Source organism: Ovis aries, chromosome 26, assembly GCF_016772045.2.
Source record: "Ovis aries strain OAR_USU_Benz2616 breed Rambouillet chromosome 26, ARS-UI_Ramb_v3.0, whole genome shotgun sequence".
Classification (NCBI taxonomy): domain Eukaryota; kingdom Metazoa; phylum Chordata; class Mammalia; order Artiodactyla; family Bovidae; genus Ovis; species Ovis aries.
This window is the reverse complement of record NC_056079.1, coordinates 19,078,913-19,100,427: the sequence shown is the minus strand read 5'-3', so window position 1 is coordinate 19,100,427 and position 21,515 is coordinate 19,078,913. Positions and strand designations below refer to the sequence as shown.

The following is a 21,515-nucleotide window of genomic DNA, read 5'->3' as shown; positions in this document are numbered from 1 at the left end:
ATGCTGAACTGTGGCTCAGGGCTTCCCTGGTAGCTCAGCTAGCAAAGAATCTGCCTCCAATGTGGGAGACCTGGGTTCGATCCCTGGGTAGGGGAGAAGGGAGAGGCTACCCACTCCAGTATTCTGGTCTGGAGAATTCCATGGACTGTATAGTCCATGGGGTCACAAAGAGTTGGACACGGCTGAGCGACATTCACTTTTCGCCCTGAACTGTGGGACAATGTACACAATAGCATAAACATCCCTCTGAGTTACTAATGGGTGAGTATGGCCACAACCTCGCAGCCATGAAACTTATACTTTTGTGGCAAAGTACTTTCTATGAATTTAGATTTTATTTTAACACTTAGATTGAAGTCAAATTGCCAAATACAATCTAGGAATGACTCTTTCAAAGAATCTGCACTGAGCCTGGGTACCCACGTGTACGAAGGCGGAGGTGCCCCCTGGCTCAGGGAAGGGGGCAGTGCTTAGGGGGGAAACTTCCCCTGGAAAGAGCCACGGCACAGCCCATTCCGGCGCCCACATACTGGACTCCATCCTGGAAGGCACCCCGGCTCTGAGTCCAAATGCAGCTTAACTGTCCGTCAGGCTCATCCCAGGGCTACTCAGCCAGGCTTGGGTTTCTCCAGAGGAAGGTGAGCTCTGAGGCTCCTCACTGGAGAAGGCAGGATATTTCTTACTAACTGCATGATCCTCAGGTGGCGCTAGTGGTAAAGAACCCACCTGCCAATTCAGGAGACATAAGAGACATGGGTTTGATCCCTGGGTTGGGAAGATCCCCTGGAAAAGGGCATAGCAACTCACTCCTGTATTCTGGCCTGGAGAATCCCATGGACAGGGCTTTGCTACAGTCCATGGGGTTGCAAAGGGTCCAATACAACTGAGGCAACTCAGCATGTGCACACACACACACACACACACACATACACACACACGATCCTCCAGCTGATGGAGGACCTGCTGGCAGGATGGAGAATTGCAGACATTTCTAACAATTGCTAACAGCACCCATCTGAGGATTCCAGCACATTCTGTAACAGAGCGGCAATTACTGAGGGGCTCCAGGAGCCCTGGGCCTGCAGCCAGAATTCAGGAGTGGGGTGCCTGCAGAGTGGGAAGCAAGGCAAAGGGCTGTTGAATTTTTGAGTTGCTGCCAACAGATGTCCAACCACAGGGTGGAGGAGGAAGGGCCCGGGGCGTCTGACCACAGATGGGCACCCAGCCAGCAAGAGGAGAGCCAGGGGCTAGGCGCTTGATGGCAGAGACTGTCAGTGGCGGGGGGGCGGCCGGCCTCGGGGACCACAGGCGAGCTGCATCCTGTGCAGAAAGCAAATCGCCACAGATGGCTTTCATGGAGCTGCACGCAGGCTCCTGTGTCTTCTGATGTTTAGAGGGGTCGGGTCAGCCACCCCCTTTGACCGAGCAGAGAACAGTTCTGAGCTGCTTAATCTGGGCTAAAGAAATACTAATTAAGGACCGCTACCATCAGGCAGCTTCTCAGATCTATCAGAAGAACTCGATGGGGAAGAGAACATTTTAAAATGAGAGTTTGTCCAAGCAAGCAGGTAGCACACCGAAACTCACTCAACTAGTGTGTCTCCTGCTCTGAAATGAAGCCAGTCAGTGACAACAACCATTACTAATTACCTCCAGGCCGAGAAAACTGCTTTCAGTGAAGGGTTAAGTCAGAACAGAGTTCTTCTATGAGATGAATAAGTCAATAAATTAAACAAGATATATTAGACTACATTTTAATATTTTGTAGTTACATTTTCCTAGTAATGTGCAGATGGGCTCCAAACAGACTTCGTCACCGACTCAGTGATTACTGGTACACTGCTGTACACTTGGTACAGGGCGGTCAGTAACCTCAAGGTGCTCATGTCCACCCTACACACTCCCCAGAGACTGACTCCAACAGTCAGACTGTTGACTGAATCTCACCATTACCTGGTGGCCTGTCTTACTGATGTCAGCCACGTGAGAGCAGAGTCAGAATGCAATTGAAAACTGTCGCGCGTGCACGGTTAACAGAGGTACTGATTAAAACAGCCAATGTTTTCTGAATGCTTCCTATATGGTGGCCACTATTATAAGAACTCTGTGTATTCTTAATCTTCCCGACCACCATATACATTAAGATCTATTATTTGCTCCATTTGATAGATGAGACAGCCAAGGCACAGAGAGGTGAAGTAATTCTCCCGAGGTCACACAGCTAGTGACAGGGGAAGCCAGGAATTGAATCCAGGCAAAATTTATTTCCTGTTCCTGGATTCTGAACCAACACAATACAGTGTCCATGTATGTAAATAAGTCAGGAAGCATGATACAGAATTAAGATGCAGGATTCAAAAACACCTGGCTTTTAACTCAGCTGGTAAAGATTCTGCCTGCAACGCAGGAGACCCTGATTTGATTGCTGGATCGCGAAGATCCCCTCGAGAAGGGATAGGCTACTCACACCAGTATTCTTGGGCTTCCCTGGTGGCTCAGATAGTAAAGAACCTGTTGGCAGTGTGGGAGACCTGGGTTTGAACCCTGGGTTGGGAAGATCCACTGGAGGCGGGTGTGGCCACCCACTCCGGTATTCTTGCCTGGAGAATCCCCATGGACAGAGGAGCCTGGCGGGCTATACAGTCCATGGGACTGCAGAGCTGGACATGACTGAGTGACAAAGCACAGCGCTCTCACTTCCTTTATAATCTTAGGTGATTTACATGTCATCTCTGAACCTTGGTTTTTTCCACCTTTAATATGGATATACTAATAATAACAAAACTGCAGAGTGGATAAGGTAGATAACACACCTAGAACTATGCCTAACGCAGTTAGTTTCTATCAACATTATTTATAAAAGGAGGGCAAGATGGTCTGTATTATTCTTATGAAAAAACTGCCTCTTTGGAAATCTTCCAGAATTGGGTTCTGAGAGATCTGTACTGTGAATTTGGGGAGCCATGCTATTAACAATTTAAAAGCAGAACTGCTTTCTTAAAAATAATTAAGAGTACTTAATAAATAAGAACAAAGGATAAGCAGCTTCCAAACACAAGTGACACACATAAGCTCTCCAACGGTGATCTACAAAGCTGTTTAATGTTTGATATCCTAAATGATTCTGGATGGCTCCAGGTAACTCCTGGAGTGTGGTTCAAGGCCCAAAGTAATAGCACATGCTGCCCACGGCACCTGGTAAATCGGGATGGCCTTGAATGGCCAGCAGCAAGTTCCCATCCATACCCTGCTCCCGTGGGTACAAGGCCCCCAGCTAAGCAACCCTTCTCTCAGGGGACCAGGTGCAGCTCCTTCTCATTTTCAAGGAGTGGGTTTTGTCCTGCCAACCTGTGGAATTACTCAAACAAGCCAATCACATCCTCCACTGGGAACCAGGGGTCCCCTCACCCTTTTGATATTACAAAGCCTGCCTCCACCATCCCTGCTGGTTCACTCTATTCCTGACAGTGCTCTCCTCCCCTGGGCAGTGAGTGTATGTAGCTAATAAACTGCTGTCAACCTAATCTGTCCAGTGTCAGGTGGCACGTGTGTTAGGCATCCCAGTAATCCTAGACAGGAATCCTGACCTCACCAATGGGTGAACAGGAAGTGACTGTAACACCATGTCTGATAAAAGCTGATCCAGAAGGAATTTTATACCACCAGCAAGGGGGTTTATATCCAAGGACCCTCACCAGGACTTCCTGTTTCTGACATGAGGTACGTGGCAAACTTTTCTTAATCTAATCACCGATTCCCACTACCCAACAGTAGCCAACTCATCTCACCAACAAAATCTTCGGTGCTCCTTGGTAACAAGGTGCTATGTGAGGAATGGTATTTAACTAGAAAATGTGATATTTACTCACAAGCCTCAGGTCTACCGGCATCACCGACTCGATGGACATGAGTGTGAGCAAGCTCTGGGAGTTGGTGATGGACAGGGAAGCCTGGCATGCTGCAGTCCATGGGTCGCAAAGAGCTGGACACAACTGAGCAACTGAAGTGAAGTTCTACTGGAGCAGGAATAAATACTCAAGTCTAAAATGTCTAAAATCACAAAAAGGGACCTCCCTGGTGGCCCAGTGGTTAAGAATTCATCTGCCAATGCAGGAGTACAGGTTCGATCCCTGGTCCTGGAAGATTCCACATGTCTTAGGGGCAACTAAGCCCATGCTCCACAGCTACAGAGCCTAAGCTCTAGACCCCTCGAGCCACAACTACTGAAGCTTGTGCTCCTAAAGCCCATGCTCTGCAACAAGAGAGGCCACGGCAGTGAGAAGCCCCGCGCACCCCAACTAGACAGTAGCCCCTGCTCCCTGCAACGAGAGAGCCTGCACGCAGCCATGAAGACTCAGCACAGTAAATAAATAAATAAATAATTTTAAAAAACATCATAGAAAGGAAGAAACACAGGTCAGCAAACTTAGGAACTTTACTTTTCACTGCAGACCACCTGGTTGGAGGGTGGGTTTTGTTTTTGCTGAGCAACATCATCAAAAACTGCACTGTTACTTCCCGTGTCTCCCACAGAACCACAGAAATCCACCTTCACTAATGAGGACGCTTCCCGCTATGAAAATCCCTGGTTACCTCGGAAGCATGACATAATTAACCTGGATATTAAAGTTTGAGTTAGTCACTCAATGAAAAGCTAGTGGAGTATTTATTGGGTTTGTCTTAAGAGTGGGTGGAAGATCAGGGACTCGGCCTTCCCAAAGCACAGAAATATTTCCTCTCAGTTCAGATTCCATAAAGACTGGACGTTTCTCTAGCCCGACTTTGGTTGCAGTTGGTTTTACTTTACCTGCCTTACTTAACTGACCTTGCGCTTAGTTGCTCAGTCATGTCTAACTCTCTGTGACCTCACTGACATTAGTCCACCAGGCTCCTCTGTCCATGGGATTCTCCAGGCAAAAATACTGGAGTTGGCTGCCATTCCCTCCTCCAGGGGATCTTTCTGATACAGGGATCAAACCCGCGTCTCCTGCAGTGCAGGCAGATTCTTTACTGTCTGAGCCACCAGGGAAGCCCTGAACATTGTTATAAACCCACAAATTTGACTGTATTCCACCTGCAGCATAGATGTTAGATCCCTGGGCTGGGAGAGTAGGCGTGTAGGTATCTGCACACGAAGTAGCTCCCTGGGGCAACTGGATCCTTTGGCCACACTTAGAAAACATCTCTATTCGGCACCTTGTAAGAGGGGCTAAAACTTAAAGGATACTGTCTGCTTTACATTTTTAAGTTCAGGAAATCAATTATTTTGAACTATAACTGATAGCTGTGTGAGTTCATTTCCAGGCTTGGAGATCAAGCAGAGGACAGCACCCGAGAGCGGGAACGGGCTGATGAGGGTCTGACGTCATCAGGCAGAGAGGCCGGCCTCTGCGGTCTAACTGCTAAAAATTCTCTCCCATCCTCAGACATGACATATTTGCCCTTTATGATACTCACACTGACCAAAAAATAACCCCTTTTCTCAAGAAAATCCGAACAGAAGGAAAAGAAGCAGGATGAGTGCCATGCTCGCGTTTTCAATATCCAGCACATCCCCCCTCCTCTGAAATAACAGTAAAAGATCCTCCCTTCCTCTCCTCTCTTACTTGTTTACCAGTGGATGCTTCAAAACAGAGTACACATTACCGGCAGCCTGAATTCAAATATTCAATACAGTATCATGAAATTCCACATCCCTTTGCATCCCATCATTAAAAAAAAAAAAAGATTCACATCTTCCTTTTCCTCTCACCATAGCACCAGCTGCTGAAATATATTAGGAGTCAAATAACATACAACACTGGGCTTCCCAGGTGGTGCTAGTGGTTAAGAGCCCGCCTGCCAATGCAGGAGACTTAAGAGATGTGGGTTCGATCCCTGGATTGGAAAGCTCCTCTGGAAGAGGGCCCAACACTCACTCCAGTGTTCTTCTCTGGAGAATCCCAGGGACAGAGGAACCTGGCGGGCTATAGTCCACGGGGTTGCAAAGAGTCAGACATTTCTGAGTGACTTAGCAAAGCACAATATAGGACATTAATGAAGTTACTTGACTTCTTCAGACCATTTCAGAGCAGTGAGAATAACACCATTTGTATCATTTTAATTAACAGAATGTACACTGCTGAATGAATATTTCCCTTCAAAGTGGGCAACACTGAAGGCCATACGCTTACTCTAGCCAAGCTGGCATTGCTCAGAGTATTTCCCAAAGCCTCCTTTTAAGAGCAGACAGAGGACTTCCCTAGCGGTCTAGCGGTTGGTTCCCGCATGCCTCGGGGCAACTAAGCCCACAAACCACAACTACTAAAGTCCACGCACCGGAGTCTGGGCTCTGCAACTAGAGAAGCAGCACCGTGAGAAGCCCGCACAGCACGGCTAGAGAGTAGCCTCCACTCACCACAACCACAGAAAGCCTGCAGGCAGCAACAAAGACCCAGCAGAGCCAAAAACCAAATGACTTTTTTTTTAAAGAAAAGAACAAACATAGACCCTGTCCTCCATCCTGCCTACAGGTCCACGCATGGCACACACTCTGACACACATCTGCTGCAACTGTCAGGCTGCCCTGTCCACAGTGTTCCCAGGCAAGAATACGGGAGCTGGGTGCCACTTCCTACTCCAGGGGATCTTCCCGACCCAGGGATCGAACCCATGTCTCTCATGCCTCTTGCATTGGCAAGTGGATTCTTTACCCTTGGCGCCACTTGGGAAGTCCCCATCAAACAGTTTTGAATTAAAGTCAAGTGCCTGTGTGCATGCATGCTCAGTCGTGTCTGACTCTTTACGACCCCGTGGACTGTAGCCCCCCCAGGCTCCTCTGTCCATGGGATTCCCCAGGCAAGAATGCTGGAGTGGGTTGCCATGCCCTCCTCCAGGGGATCTTCCCCACCCAGGAATCAAACCCGGTCTCTTACATCTCCTGCACTGGCAGGCAGGTTCTTCACCACTGCACCACCCAAACTTTTTCTCCTGGCTAAAGTCAAACGACTTCTAAAGCAGGGAGCTGAGACCATTCTTTTCTTCCCAAATTAGCTTCTGTGTCCTTCACAGAAATGGAAGCATACATTTTGGTTGTTTACATGGTTACCTGTAAGACTGGGTTTTCTCACCTGCCCTGTGCAGTTCTAACCAACAGGATGTGAGCAGCTCACACATATTACACATAAAAGGCACTAGATGCTAGAAATAAATAAATAAATAAATAAATAAATAAATGTATATATACATATATATATATATGTATGTATATATATGCCATTTTAAAAAAGATAGAGAGTCTGCCATGACTTTGAGGGCTTTTCTAAACCAGGCATTGCAACGGCTTGGCCACAGAGAGCCTTTCAAGGTGACCGGTTAGAAGAGGACGTGCTCACTCAGATGATTAAGCCTAGGAGTGTTCTGCCTCCCGTTCCTTTACTGTCAAATAAACACGGGAGGCCAACGTCCACAGGAGATAAGGCTCTAACACAAGTTGTGTTGTGCCATACCACACACACAGCAACATCCACACACTTGAAAAGGAATTCAAACCCACACACAGGGCAGAAGGCCCCTGGAAAAAGGCCTGTTTATGATAAAAGAAGAAAAGCAAAGCCCGAAACAAAAGCATGCCTTCAGACTTACGTGGTTATCTTTACAGTAGTAAGAAAGGGCAGGAAATCGCCGTCTGCTCCGGAACTTGGAACTCCCCACTATGATGTGTGCCGTGGCCGACTTGGGAACGTACAGTTCGGTCGGGTAGGAGTCACAGACCTGGCGTGGAAAACACAAGGGGTGTTTAGGCCTCGTCGTGCTGTGCAAACTGCCACCAGAAATTCCATTCCACAGGGCTTGCGGGTCGCATACTTCAGTTTTCTTCAGTTGCAGAGCCCCTGCAGAGAAAACGAAGCTCTGATGCTAAGAAACCACAGTGAAACAGAGTCAGACACGCTTTAGCCTCCTGCCCTTGGGCACTGCCCCTTATCTCCCAGGGCTCTTCATGGGAGTGGGAGGCAAGACAGGGACCAATGGGTGTTTCTCCCATCAAAAAGGGAAAAGCAATTTTGCATCCTGGCAACTGAGAAAATGTCAGCTATCTGTTCAAGATAGCCCCATCCTGGGAAACGATGTCCTCCTCGGGGCTCCTCTGTCCCCGGCACGTCCTCTATGTCCTCCCATCTGAGGCAACACCCGAGCCAGCGTGCTCTCTGGACCCCTCTTCCCTCCAACCTCCCAAGCTCATCATCAGGGCCAACTCAGGGCCTCTCCCCCAGACTTCCTAGCATTCCACCCCTCACCATGCATATAACAGCTTTCTGCTTTTTATGTGTCGATTTTACAAGTGGTAAGAAATGGATTACCCTTTCTTCGCATCCCTGGCAATGATTGCCCCAGTGGAATCTCTGGAGCCTTGGAATGATCTTGGGAATTTTATCAGAAGTTAGGGGTTTAGGGGACTTTCCCTGGTGGTCCAGGGGCGAGGACTCCACTCTGAGCTTCCAATACGGGGTGGTGGGGGGGACCCAGCTTGGCTCCCTGCTCAGGAAACTGGATGCACACACGCTACAAAACTAAGAGTTCACGTGCGGCGACGAAGTGCAGCCAGATTAATAAATAGATTAAAACTGTTAAAAAGCCATCTTAAAAAAGGAAAGCAGGGGTTGAGAACGCAGTTCCAGTCTGCCAACTTTATGACTTTTGAGAAATCCAACTACTGAGCACTTGCTACTCTCTTAAGACTGACAGGGAACAGAAATGACATCACCCAGGGCCGATACAAGGATCAAATCAGGTAACACCCACAAGACTCTTCACCCATTAGGTCTGACAAAAGTGGAAGTGGTGGCTAGAGTAACAGCTGACTTGTTGCTAGACACATCATCTGCTTTGATATCAGTCAACCCATCGTTTGGGGCTTCCCTGAGAGCTCCGTGGTAAAGAATCGGCCTGCCAGTACAGCAGACACAGGTTTGATCCCTGGTCCGGGAAGACCCCCTGGAGGGGGATGAAATGGCAACCCACTCCAGTATTCTTGCCTGGGAAATCCCTCGGACAGATGAGTCTGACGGGCTACAGTCTGTGGGATCATTAAAGAGTTAGATGTTATTTACTGACTAAAATAACAACAATCCCTCTTTTTGCAACAGGAAGATCATTTGAACGGCAGTTCCTAAACTTTATTTCCTAGAAGTCAAGCATCCTCTTGGGCATTTGAAGGCGAGTCCTCAGGCAGGTGCAGCAGCAGGCGAAATGCTGTGTGCATATCCTCTGTCCATTTCGCCTGCCCTGACCACTCTGAACCTCAAGGCAGAAGGGCACGAAAATGCACCACAAAGCTCACATCAACTGTTCTGTGCTCAGGTCCTCCCTCGCCTGCCTCCCCGCTTCTCTTTGTTACCAGACTGGGCACCACACTGAGCAGGAGACGGAAAGGCCACTGAAGTGACACTCTCAGGCCCAAAGCATTTCCCCAAAGGCATTTTAGGAAAGATTACCGAAGACATCAACGTGGGCTCTGGCACTGAGACTCAGGAGGAAAATCCCAAGAATAGATGGTCCAACCTACTTGGAAACTGAGATTTTACTGGAATTACTTCCCCAGACACTGCCCTGGCTTCCCCTGCAAATCCAGTGTCTGGACCGCTCTCACGTCAGCAGCCAGGACATGACTACACTGATTCAAGAGACGTGTGGTCACTGCATCAGACTTACTATGTTTCCTTAAAATAACACTTTTAAAAAGGAAATTAGTAGGTTTTCAGAAGTTGGGAATTACCCACTTTCTTTAACAGTGCTGGTGGGGGTTTCAGTCGCTAAGTTCAACTCTTGCAATCCCATGGACTGTGGCCCACCAGTCTCCTTTGTCCATTGGATTTGCCCGGCAAGAATACTGGAGTGGGTTGCCATTTCCTCCTCCAGGCAAATCAACCCTGAATATTCACTGGAAGGACTGATGCTGAAGCTCCAATACTTTGGCCACATGATGCAAAGAACCGACTTAATGGACAAGACTCATTACTGGGAAACACTGAAGGCAGGAGTAGAAGGGGACCCCAGAGGATGAGAGCTTAAGATAGCATCACCGACTCAATGGACATGAGTATGAGCAAGCTGCGCAAGATGGTGAAGGACAGGGAAGCCTGGAATGCTGCAATCCATGGGGTCACAAAGAGTCGGACATGACTTCACAACTGAACAAAAACCACTACCACCAAGGTGGACAAAAGTAAATTCATCCCTGCTCGCATGAAAGCCGACAGCACTTTCCAGAAAGCACTGATGGGTAATGCTTTTGCAACAAGCTCACACAGCTGAAGTTAAAATTATGACAATGAAAAATACAAAGCACAGGGCAATTTATGCTGCCAGATTCTGAGACTACTCAATGTGCCCCCCGAAAGCGTGTCTGGCCTGGAAAATCATGTAAGAAAATTCAGGTAGAAAATGAGAAGTTCAGAAAAGTGGGAAATGCTTCTCTTTTGAACTTTCTTTATATTTATTCTGCCTTAGACAACTGAAGTGGATTAAGTTAAAAACATTCCTGCATAATATTTTTATTTTAATAAGGGAGTGATTTGCTTTGTCTTCCACTAAATAAACCCTCCTGCAGTGCCTACATGTCTTACTTGGACTGGTCAAGAAGAATCTTTGGGGGTAATTCATTCACTCATTCAACAAGTTTTTTTAAATTGAAATACATTTGACATATAACACTGGATAACTCAAGGTGTGGGTGCATGCTTAGTCACTCAGTTGTGTCTGACTCTTTGCGACCCTATGGACTATAGCCTGCCAGGCTCCTGTGTCCATGGGGTTCTCCAGGCAAGAATACTGGAGTGGGTTGCCATGCCCTCCTCCAGGGAATCTTCCCGACCCAGGGATCGAACCAGGGTCTCCCAACATTGCAGGCAGACGCTTTACCCTCTGAGCCACCAGGGAAACACAATTTCAGGTGTTCAGTTCAGTTAAGTCGCTCAGTTGTGCCCTTCTCTTTGTGATCCATGGACTGCAGCACGCCAGGTCTCCCTGTCTATCACCAACTCCCGGAGCATATTCAAACTACTCAAACTCATGTCCATCCAGTCAGTGATGCCATCCAACCATCTCATCCTCTGTCATCTCTTTCTCCTCCGCCTTCAGTCTTTCCAGCATCAGGGTCTTTTCCAATGAGTCAGTTCTTCCCATTAGGCGGCCAAAGTGTTGGAGTTTCAGCTTCAGCATTAGTCCTTCCAATGAACATTCAGGACTGATTTCCTTTAGGATGGACTGGTTGGATCTCCTTGCAGTCCAAGGGACTCTCAAGACTCTTCTCCAACAGCACAGTTCAAAAGCATCAATTCTTTGGGGCTCAGCCTTCTCTATGGTCCAACTCTCACACTCATACATGACTACTGGAAAAATGTTAGCTTTGACTAGACGGGCCTTTGTCAGCAAAGTAACATCTCTGCTTTTAATATGCTGTCTAGGTTGGTCATAGCTTTTCTTCCAAGGAGCAAGTGTCTTTTAATTTCATGGTTGCAGTCACCTCACCATCTGCAGTGGTTCTGAAGCCCAAGATAATAAAGTCTGTCACTGTTTCAATTGCTTCCCCATCTATTTGCCATGAAGTGATGGGACTAGATGCCACAATCTTCGTTTTATGAATGTTGAGTTTTCAGCCAGCTTATTCACTCTCATTAAGAGGCTCTTTAGTTCTTCTTCACTTTCTGCCATAAGGGTGATGTCATCTGCATATCTGAGGCTATTGATGTTTCTCCCGGCAATCTGGATTCCAGCTTGTGCTTCATCCAGCCTGGCATTTCACAAGATGTACTCTGCATATAAGTTAAATAAGCAGGGTGACAATATACAGCCCTGACGTACTCCCTTCCCAATTTGGAACCAGTTCATTGCTCCATGTCCGGTTCTATCTGTTGTTTCTTGACTTGCACACAGATTTCTCAGGAGGCAGGTAAGGTTGTCTGGTATTCCCATCTCTTTAAGAATTTTCCATAGTTTGTTGTGACCCAAACAGTCAAAAGCTTTAGCATAGTCAATGAAACAGAAGTAGATGTTTTTCTGGAATTCTCTTACTTTTTCTATGATTCTACTTTTTCTAAATGTTGGCAGTTTCATCTCTGTCCCTCTGCTTTTTCTAAATCCAGGTTGAACATCTGGAAGTTCACAGTTCACATTCTGATGAAGCTTGGCTTGGAGAATTTTGAGCATTACTCTGCTAGCGTGTGGGATGAGTGCAACTGTGCAGTAATTTGAGCATTCTTTGGCATTGCCTTTCTTTGGGATTGGAATAAAAACTGACCATTATCCAGTCCTGTGGCCACTCCTGAGTTTTCCAGATTTGCTGACATACTGAATGCAGCACTTTAACAGCATCATCTTTAGGATTTGAAATTTCAGCTCAGCTGGAATTCCATCACCTCCATTAGCTTTGTTCATAGTGATGCTTCCTAAGGGCCACTTGACTTCACATTCCAGGATGTCTGGCTTTAGGTGAGTGATGACATCACTGTGGTTATCTGGGTCATGAAGATCTTTTTTGTATAGTTCTTCTGTGTATTCTTGCCACCTCTTCTTAATATCTTCTGCTTCTGTTAGGTCCCTACCATTTGTTTCCTTTATTGTGAAAGGAAATATGAAATATTTCATCTCTTCATGAAATATTCCCTTGGTATCTCTGATTTTCTTGAAGAGCTCTCTAGTCTTTTCCCATTCTTGATCTTATATTGATTACTTAGGAAGGCTTCCTTATCTCTCCTTGCTAGTCTTTGGAACTCTGCATTCAGATGGATATATCTTTCCTTTTCTCCCTTACCTTTCACTTCTCTTCTTTTCTTAGCTATTTGTAAGGCCTCCTCAGACAAGCATTTCGCCTTTTTGCACTTATTTTCCTTGGAGATGGTTTTGATCACCACCTCTTATACAGTGAACCTTTGTTCATAGTTCTTCAGACACTCTGTTTACCAGATCTAATCCATTGAACCTATTTGTCACTTCCACTGTATAATCATAAGGGATTTGATTTAGGTCATACTTGAATGGTCTAGTGGTTTTTCCTACTTTCTTGAATTTAAGTCTGAATTTGGCAATAAGTAGTTCATGATCTGAACCACAGTCAGCTCCCAGTCTTATTTTTGCTGACTGTATAGAGCTTCTCCATCTTTGGCTGCAAAGAATATAATCAATCTGATTTTCGTGTTGACCATCTGGTGATTTCCATGTGCAGAGTCTTCTCTTGTGTTGTGGAAGAGGGTGTTTGCTATGACCGGTGCATTCTCTTGGCAAAACTCTATTAGCCTTTGCCCTGCTTCATTCCATACTCCAAGGCCAAATTTGCCTGTTATCCCAGGTGTTTCTTGACTTCCTACTTCTGCATTCCAGTCCCCTATAATGAAAAGGACATCTTTTTTGGGTGTTAGTTCTAAAAGGTCTTGTAAGTCTTCATAGAACCGTTCAACTTCAGCTTCTTCAGCATTACTGGTTGGGGCATAGGCTTGGATTACTGTGATATTCAATGGTTTGCCGTGGACATGAACAGAGATTCTGTCGTTTTTGAGACTGCACCCAAGTACTGCATTTCGGACTTTTTTGTTGACTATAAGGGTTATTCCATTTTTTCTAAGGGATTCTTGCCCACAGTGGTAGATATAATGAATTAAACTTGCCCATTCCATTCCACTTTAGTTTACTGATTCCTAAAATGCTGGTGTTCACTCTTGCCATCTCCAGTGCAGAACATATTAATCTGATATATCTGTCTGCTTTAATACGACTGCCATCATAGTGACAATTAGCACCTCTATCATGTGACATGATCATCCTTTCTTTTCAGTGGCAGGAATCATGAAGTTCTAGTCTCTTAAAAGTGTAATGATTATAACAGAATATTGATGTCTATCAACAAATTTTTACTGAACATGACGTACTATGTGCCAGGCGTTAGGTTAGGTGCTAGGGCGGTAACGAATAACAAAAGAGTTACTGAGCCCAAAGACTGCACATTCCCCGAAAAACTGATCCTTGTTGCCCTGGTTACCACCTCCCAGTAAATGCATTTACCACTGCAGGGTAGCATCCATCTGAGGGGCCAGCCATGGCATTATAATCAGCCCTCGGTACTTCCTGAGGGTCCGTCACACAGCTGAGCACTTTGTCAGGAACTGTGCTATATCTACGTAGACAGCTGCCTTCTTAAGCATTTAGGACCTAAAATTTACTTCAAGGAATTAATGATGTAATAGGGAGAAATTTATGATGTAAGGTAGGAACAGCATGAAATGACTTATATATAAATAAAGTAATACATAATACATAAACTACAGCTGTAGAGAACTGACATAAACAAGATTTTTTAAAATTACTGGTTTGGATTATACTTTCAATTTTATTCAAAGAGAAACAAGTTAAAATTTTAACCTGGTAATGAATGCCTATTATTTTATTTAAAGAAAGACCATTTTAAGAGTTAGGTACAGGGACTTTCCTGGTAGGCCAATGGTTAAGACTTCGCCTTCCAACGCAGGGAGGGGGTAGGGGTTCGATCCCTGGTGAGAGAGCTAAGATCCCACGTGCCTCGTGGCCAAATAAACAAAAGATAAAACAGAACCGATACTATAACAAATTGTCTTTATTGAAAAGACTTTAACTAGATGGTCCACATTAAAAAAAAAAATCTTTAAAAAAAACAAGAGTTAGGTATAAAAGGAAATCTTACCTTAGAGAGACTTTTATGTCTTATAAAAAAAGGGATAAGAGCAATGCTGATAAAAATGATGCTGGTGACAATTAGCTTGGAGAGAATAGGGCAGCGTTGGTTCTGGAACCTCAGTTTCAGTACTCCACGTATGGAGTTGTTTCCACCACAGGCAATAGCTTCTTCTCCAACAGATGATACCACTAGCCCCACTTACATCAAGGAATTTGTGAAAAGAAAGAAGTAACTCTTATAAAAGAAGGAAGGAAAAAGCAGATGTTTTTCTCACCCACGAGGTTAAAAGCAAAAGTAATGGATGCTGACATAACCTTCCCAATGGACTATTAGTCAGAAATAGTTTGACAGAATTAACTTATATTTTCTAAGGTGGTAATAAATAAGGGTTCATCATCTTTGTCTCATTTAACAACATTTGTAAAAAGCAGAAAATCCCCTAGGGTTTCACCTTTTCTGTTTCAGCACAATTTGCTGATTGTTGGTTTATGTTTGCTATCTATTACTTTTGGGAAAAAGATGCTGAGTAACTCATGTTTTGCCGTCTCTACACGGTGGGACTTGAGTGACTAAATGTGAGTCATGTTTGTGGTGTTAAGTCTAGAAGGAAACCTCATCAGACATAGGAAGAACCTGTGTTTTCCAAGGAAATACTATTCCACAGATGCGGCTTAGACTCATTTTCACCCTCACTCAAGGGTGTGTCATGTTTTTTTAAAATTTTTTTTAATTATTCAATTTTCGATACTACACTTGGATTTTCCTTCATTTTGTTCTGCCTCTCTCTCTTTTTTTAACCAATTATTTATTTATTTTTGGCTGAGCCGCGTCTTCGTTGCTGCTCACAGGCTTTCTGTAGCGGCGGCAAGTGGGAGCTCCTCTCAGCTGCGGAGCACAGAATCTTGGGCGAGCTCCGGCAGGTGCGGCTCGTGGGCTCAGCAGTCGTGGCGCACGGGCCTTAGATGCTCTGAGGCATGTGGAATCCTCCCACGCCTTCCAGGGACTGAACCTGTGTGCCCTGCTTTAGCAGGTGGATTCTTAATCACTGGACCACCAGGGAAATCCTTTCCTTCATTTCAAGGCTAAAAATCCACTGCAAAGGTTGGCTTTAGTGGCGGAACAAATCATTACATTAGCCGGATACTTTAAAATGGTTAAGACAGAAAGGGTGCAAATGTCTACTCACGGTGTAAGATTATGACTGCTAGATTTAAGTGCCATTAGGGAGAAAAGTCAGTATCCTGAAAGTGGCCATTCTATTCCAGATAATCTATAAATTCAAGATATTCACAAGAGGGCTTTCCTGGTGGCTCAGTGGTCAAGACTCCACCTGCCAGTGCAGGAAACACGGGTTTGATCCTTGATCTGGGACAATCCCACGTGCTGCACAGCAACTAAGCCTGTGCACCACATCTATTGAGCCTGTGCCCCCCAAGAGAAGCCATCGGAATGAGAGGCCCTCATACGGCAAGTAGAGAAAAGGCCATGTAGCTGCAAAGATCCAGCACAGCCAAAAATAATAATAAAGTTATTCAGAAGAAAGATGTGGGAGGACCTGACAGTCTACATATTTACTGACAGCAACATACTCAATATGTTACATGAAGAAAAGCAAGACACGGGCACAGGTAGTATAATTCCATTTTTGTTGTATGTATTTGAACCATTCCTTTGCCTCCACATTCTCCAATTGTAAACAATGAAATACATTACTCGTGTAAGAAAAAAGTTATTAAACTACGCAGATGAGAAAAAAGTGACAAGTTTAAAACCTACTAGAAGAATATGGGCTTCTCGGGTGACACAGTGGGAGAGAATCTGCCTGCCTATGCAAGAGACTTGGGTACAATCCCTGGGTTGGGAAGATCTCCTGGAGGAGGAAATGGCAACCCACTCCAGTCTTCTTGCCTGAAAAATCCCATGGACAGAGGGGCATGGTGGGCTACAGTCCATGGGATTTTCTCCAGGCAAAGAGTTGGATATGACTGAACACACACACAGAAAGAACATTAGGGCAATGAGATACGGGCTGTTTTGTTAATTTTCCTCTCTCTTTTGCAAATTCTCTACGATGTTCTGACTGTACTTTCATTACTGGAAACACTTTAAAAATTAATAGGGAAACCAGTCCTGCTTTGCAAGCCCACCCTCAGGGAGAATATGAATCAGCTCTGCCCCCTCCACCCTCCACATCCCTCCACCCCCCATTCCCTCTGGAAGTGCAGACATGTTTCTCCACAGTTCTCCAGGGAAGCCTCTTGGTGACCTTGTGTACCAATCAAGAGTTCAGGGAGCCCAGAGGGAGCTGGTGCCAAACTGCCATCAGAGCCTCTGAGACTCCCTACTCATCACTCACTGAGCTATAAAAAGACCGGGCGGGAGAAGGGAGGCCTGCCCCGAGGGCGCCACTGGGCCTCTCTGGGGTTCCACTCCTTCAGCCGTCGGAGCGGATGGTCTCTAAGGTGGCTTCTTCAAACTTTCTGATCCCAGATGCAGGTGGAGAATACAGCTGGCAATACCCAAGGGAGACCTGGAAATTCCACACATCTCTACCCACAAGAGCCATCGGAAAGAAAGGAGAGCTAAGAGAAGTCACGCTCAGCTCTGTGACATCAGGTCTTCATCTGGATTAAGTATCTGCATTTCACCAAACGGGCTCCCCCCATGGCTCAGTGGGAAAAGAATCCGCCTGCGATGCAGGAGACACAGGAGATGCGGGTTTGATCCCTGGCTTGGGAAGATCCCCTGGAGAAGGAAATGGCAACCCACTCCAGTATTCTTGCCTGAAAAGCCTCATGGGCAGAGGAGCCTGGCGGGCTACAGTCCGCGGGCTACAGTCCAAACGGTCACAAAGAGTCGGATGTGACTGAGCGACTAAGCACTCATTTCACTAAATGCCTCCACTCACCCTGTACTCTCTATTCACATCGCTGAGCTGCCAGTAATCATTAGGGAGGCCCATGCGCTTGTATTCTTCACTGAGATTGACCAGCATCCAGCCTTGTTCCCTTTCTTCTCTATCCAGCTTGGGGTTGAATGAAAAGCAGTATAGTTCCTCGTATTTCACTGCAAAAAATAAGGGAGAATAAAACCAAATCAACCCAAGTCAAAGCCACAACCAAATCCCCCCAAGTACATTCTGTCCAGGCTGGAGAGGCCAGCCCAGCTGCTCACCTTCGGGACCCTCCTAGAGGCACCCCGTCTCTACAGTGGGACCAACCACCTCCCAACAACAAGACCTCAGGACAACCGAACAAAGCTTTAAAAGCTTTGTTTCAGGAGTATGACCTTCCCCATCTTGTGGTTTTTTTTTTTTAATTTCTTTTGAAAACTAATATATTTTCAGACCACATAAAATATGGAGCTTAAAAATGAATTAAGAACATATGTTTCTTACAGTATTTAAGACATGGAAGCAAGCTAAGTGTCCACCAACAGATGAATGGATACAGAAGATGTTTTATATATATATACATACATACATACTACACCCACACACATACATACACCCAAACACACACATATTAAAAATGAATATTATTCAGCCATACAAAATGAAAGATTGCCATTTGCAGCAACATAGACAGACCAGAGATTATCACACTAAGTCAAGCTGAGAGAGACAAACATTATATGACATGACTTTTACATGGATTCTAAAAGACAGTACAAATTAACATACTTACAAAACGGAAACACACTCACAGACATAGAAAACAAACCTATGGTTACCAAAGGGAAAGGAGTGGGAGAATTAGGAGTATGGGATTAAACAGATACACACCACGACATATAGACTAAACAAGGAGTTACTGTCTAGCACAGGGAACTATAGTCAATAACTTGTAATAACCTACAAAGGACAAGAATCTGAAAAAGAACATACAGGCATAACTGAATCACTCTGCCATACATCTGAAACTAACACAATATAGTAAATCAAATATAGTGCAATTTTTTTTTTTTAAGGACATACATATTCCTTTGACAACCAGAACTCAATCCGTTTATGTAAGTCGAGCTCAAGTTTGGGATGGCTTCTCAGAGTTACAGAGAGGCCTGGCCACTGCCATGTTCTAAGGCTCAAATAGCGTTGAAAAAGAAATGATAAAACAGCTGGAAAAAACTGTGGAGTATATTTAAATATCTGCACTGAACACACTTGAACTTTCAACAACTACGTAAATGTCAGAATTGTACTGTTCTCACAGCATTTCCAGGAGTCATTAAACGAGGTCCATTCACAGTGCGTGGCACGCAGTCCATGAGTGGTGAGCTGAAGGATGTGCGATGACAGGCTTCTTTCAGGTCTGCCAGACCATCTCTGACTTTGGGCATCCCCGTTTATGCTTGCAAGGCCAGGCCTGACAGCCGTTCCCAGCAAGATCGAGAATTGCGGTTCTCTTGCTCTGGCCTTGCCACATTGAGGGAGGCAACTTAACCAGTGCTGCCCACAATACAGCGTAAGCCACGTGTGTCATGTAAGATGTCCTTGGAGTCACACGAAAATTGTAAAAAGAAAGTGAAATTAATCTTTACAGTATATTTTATTTAGCCCAGCATATCCAAGGCATCATTCAACATATATGGAGTACAGTACCTATTAATATTTTTCACATTGTGTTGTACCGTCTTTGAAACTCTGTGTGTGTTTCACACTGAACAGCACATCCTAGTGCAGACCAACCACATTTCAAGCCCTCGATAGCCCCATGTGGCTAGCGGTTACCTTCTAGACAGTGCAAATCGAAGCACTTTTGGTGATAATAAACCGTGGCCGATAGTCAGTGAACCCTGGTTTCATTCCAGGTTCTCTTCTGATTAAACATACTGACGGGCATCTAGTAGGCATCATCACAGGTCTCCTTGCAGAGATGAGAAATCCAAGGCACAGGGAGGCTCGGCAGAGTCCCCAGGGTCACACAGCACGCAGGTTGGAGTCTGCTATACAGCGCATGCGCTTCCCCACCACACCTGCTGCCCCTCAGAGGCAGCCCCTGCTCCCTTCCTCCCATGCAGGCCACTTTTGCATACTTTCTTTCCAACCATCCCCCTAAACTTCCTTTTCATTTCTCCAACAGAACTGTTTCTCCTTAAAGTTTTCTTAGATCATTTTTATTCCTTCATCTGTCAGTGGTATTCAGCATGAACAACTGAATGCTCCTAAACATGCATCTGAAGGTCCAGCAGGGCAACTAGCACCAGCAAACGGCTGCAGTAACACACAGGCGGCCTAAGGTCAAGACTGTTTCCAGCTTCTTTTGATTACTATTGAAATAACTTACCTACAGGTATGACCACCTGACTGACTCATTGGAAAAGACCCTGATGCTGGGAAAGATTGGAGGCAGGAGGGAAAGGGGGCAACAGAGGACGAGATGGTTGGATGGCATCACCGACTCGATGGACATGAGTTTGAGCAGACTCTGGGAGATAGTGAAGGACAGGGAAACTTGGTATGCTGCTGCTGTCCATGGGGTTGCAAAGAATCAGACATGCCAGAGCGACTGAACGACAACACAAGTATGATAAGGGTTGTATTTTAAGTACTAGACTTTAGCATTAGGCAGGTGTTCTTTCTTGCAGAAAAAGAAGCAAGAAGACTAGGGTTTATCAGTGAGATGAGCTATATTCTGTTTTAGTGTCTCTTGATGTCGTATTTCCAATTTGAGAACTGAGCATACAGTTTCAACCAAGAAGAAGATGCACACGTACACATATACGCACACACGCGCACACTCACACACGCACAACGTAGACACTTCCAGTAAAAACAGTTTCTTGCCATTTTAGCAAATTGAGCAGACAGCATATAAAATTGACATCCAGTTCTGGGAATGGTTAGCCTGACACCAACATATGTTTTCCATCTCTAAGTACCATTTTCATGACTCAGGCTTCTGATATCATACTGTTAACCACAAATGCAATTTGTTTAAGAAGCCAAAAGAATCTCTTGAGAAAGCCTCCGTTCCCTCAGTGAAAGGAGTGCTAAGGCAGATGGGGAAATGACAGAAGTTAAGTTCCCTTGGTAAAATGCCTACACATAGGTTTAAAGGTAGAGGAAGAAAACCACTCTATGACTACTGATGATTTTCTGTGTTTGGGATCATTCTTGCTGTCACTAGGAAGAGACAAGGAAACCACACAGAAATTGATGCAAGAATAATTTGTAACCAATATTAAGATCACTCTTGAATTGGGAGCCATCAGAATGGGTTTCCATTAAAATAACAAAATTTTCTCTTTCAATTATTTTTAAGGAAAAGGGTGATCGACTATACCTTTGGCCCAATTTATGTAAAACTCTTCATAATGGCAGAGAAACCCCCATTTTTGTAAGTCAAAGCTCAGTTTTGTTAATGTAGGCAAGCTTCTCACCCAGAGGCCACCAGGAGAAGCCCTCAGCTACAAACTGCCTACTCTGAGAATATAAAAAGTACCATACACATCGATTCAAGGTTTACTGAACATTTCCAAAGTACTTCCATCTCCTGCAAAATACATAGCAGAATGTTTAATAATTAAGATCCAAGAGTCGTGGGTTCAATCCCTGGATCAGGAAGATCCCCTGGAGTAGGAAATGGCAACTGGCTCCAGTATTCTTGCCTGGAGAATTCCATGGACAGAGGAGCCTGGCGGGCTAAGGTCCATGTAGCCGCAGAGTCGGACATGACTGAGCAACTAAGCACAAGGTCAGTTAAGTAAGGCAAGATAAGGAAGGAAAGGGGAAATTCACCAGGAGTCATCCATCAGAAGGACAGGTATGTGGGGTTTTACTTTATTAAAATTTTTTATTTTGTATGGAATATAGCCAAGTAACAATGTTGTA

General features: G+C 45.1%; 1 protein-coding gene across 4 annotated transcripts in view; it reads right to left on the bottom strand.

The window, feature by feature from the left end:
• MTMR7 (myotubularin related protein 7) overlaps positions 1-21,515 on the bottom strand; it is a 130,910-nt gene that overhangs the window by 61,955 nt on the left and 47,440 nt on the right. For all 4 annotated transcript variants that reach the window (XM_042241247.2, XM_060407051.1, XM_042241246.2 and 1 more), the window contains exons 4-5: positions 17,592-17,749; positions 7,624-7,752 (exon numbers count right to left, since the gene is read on the bottom strand). In XM_042241247.2, the coding sequence (XP_042097181.1) occupies positions 7,624-7,752; positions 17,592-17,749 (287 nt within the window). The remainder of the gene's footprint in view (positions 1-7,623; positions 7,753-17,591; positions 17,750-21,515) is intronic.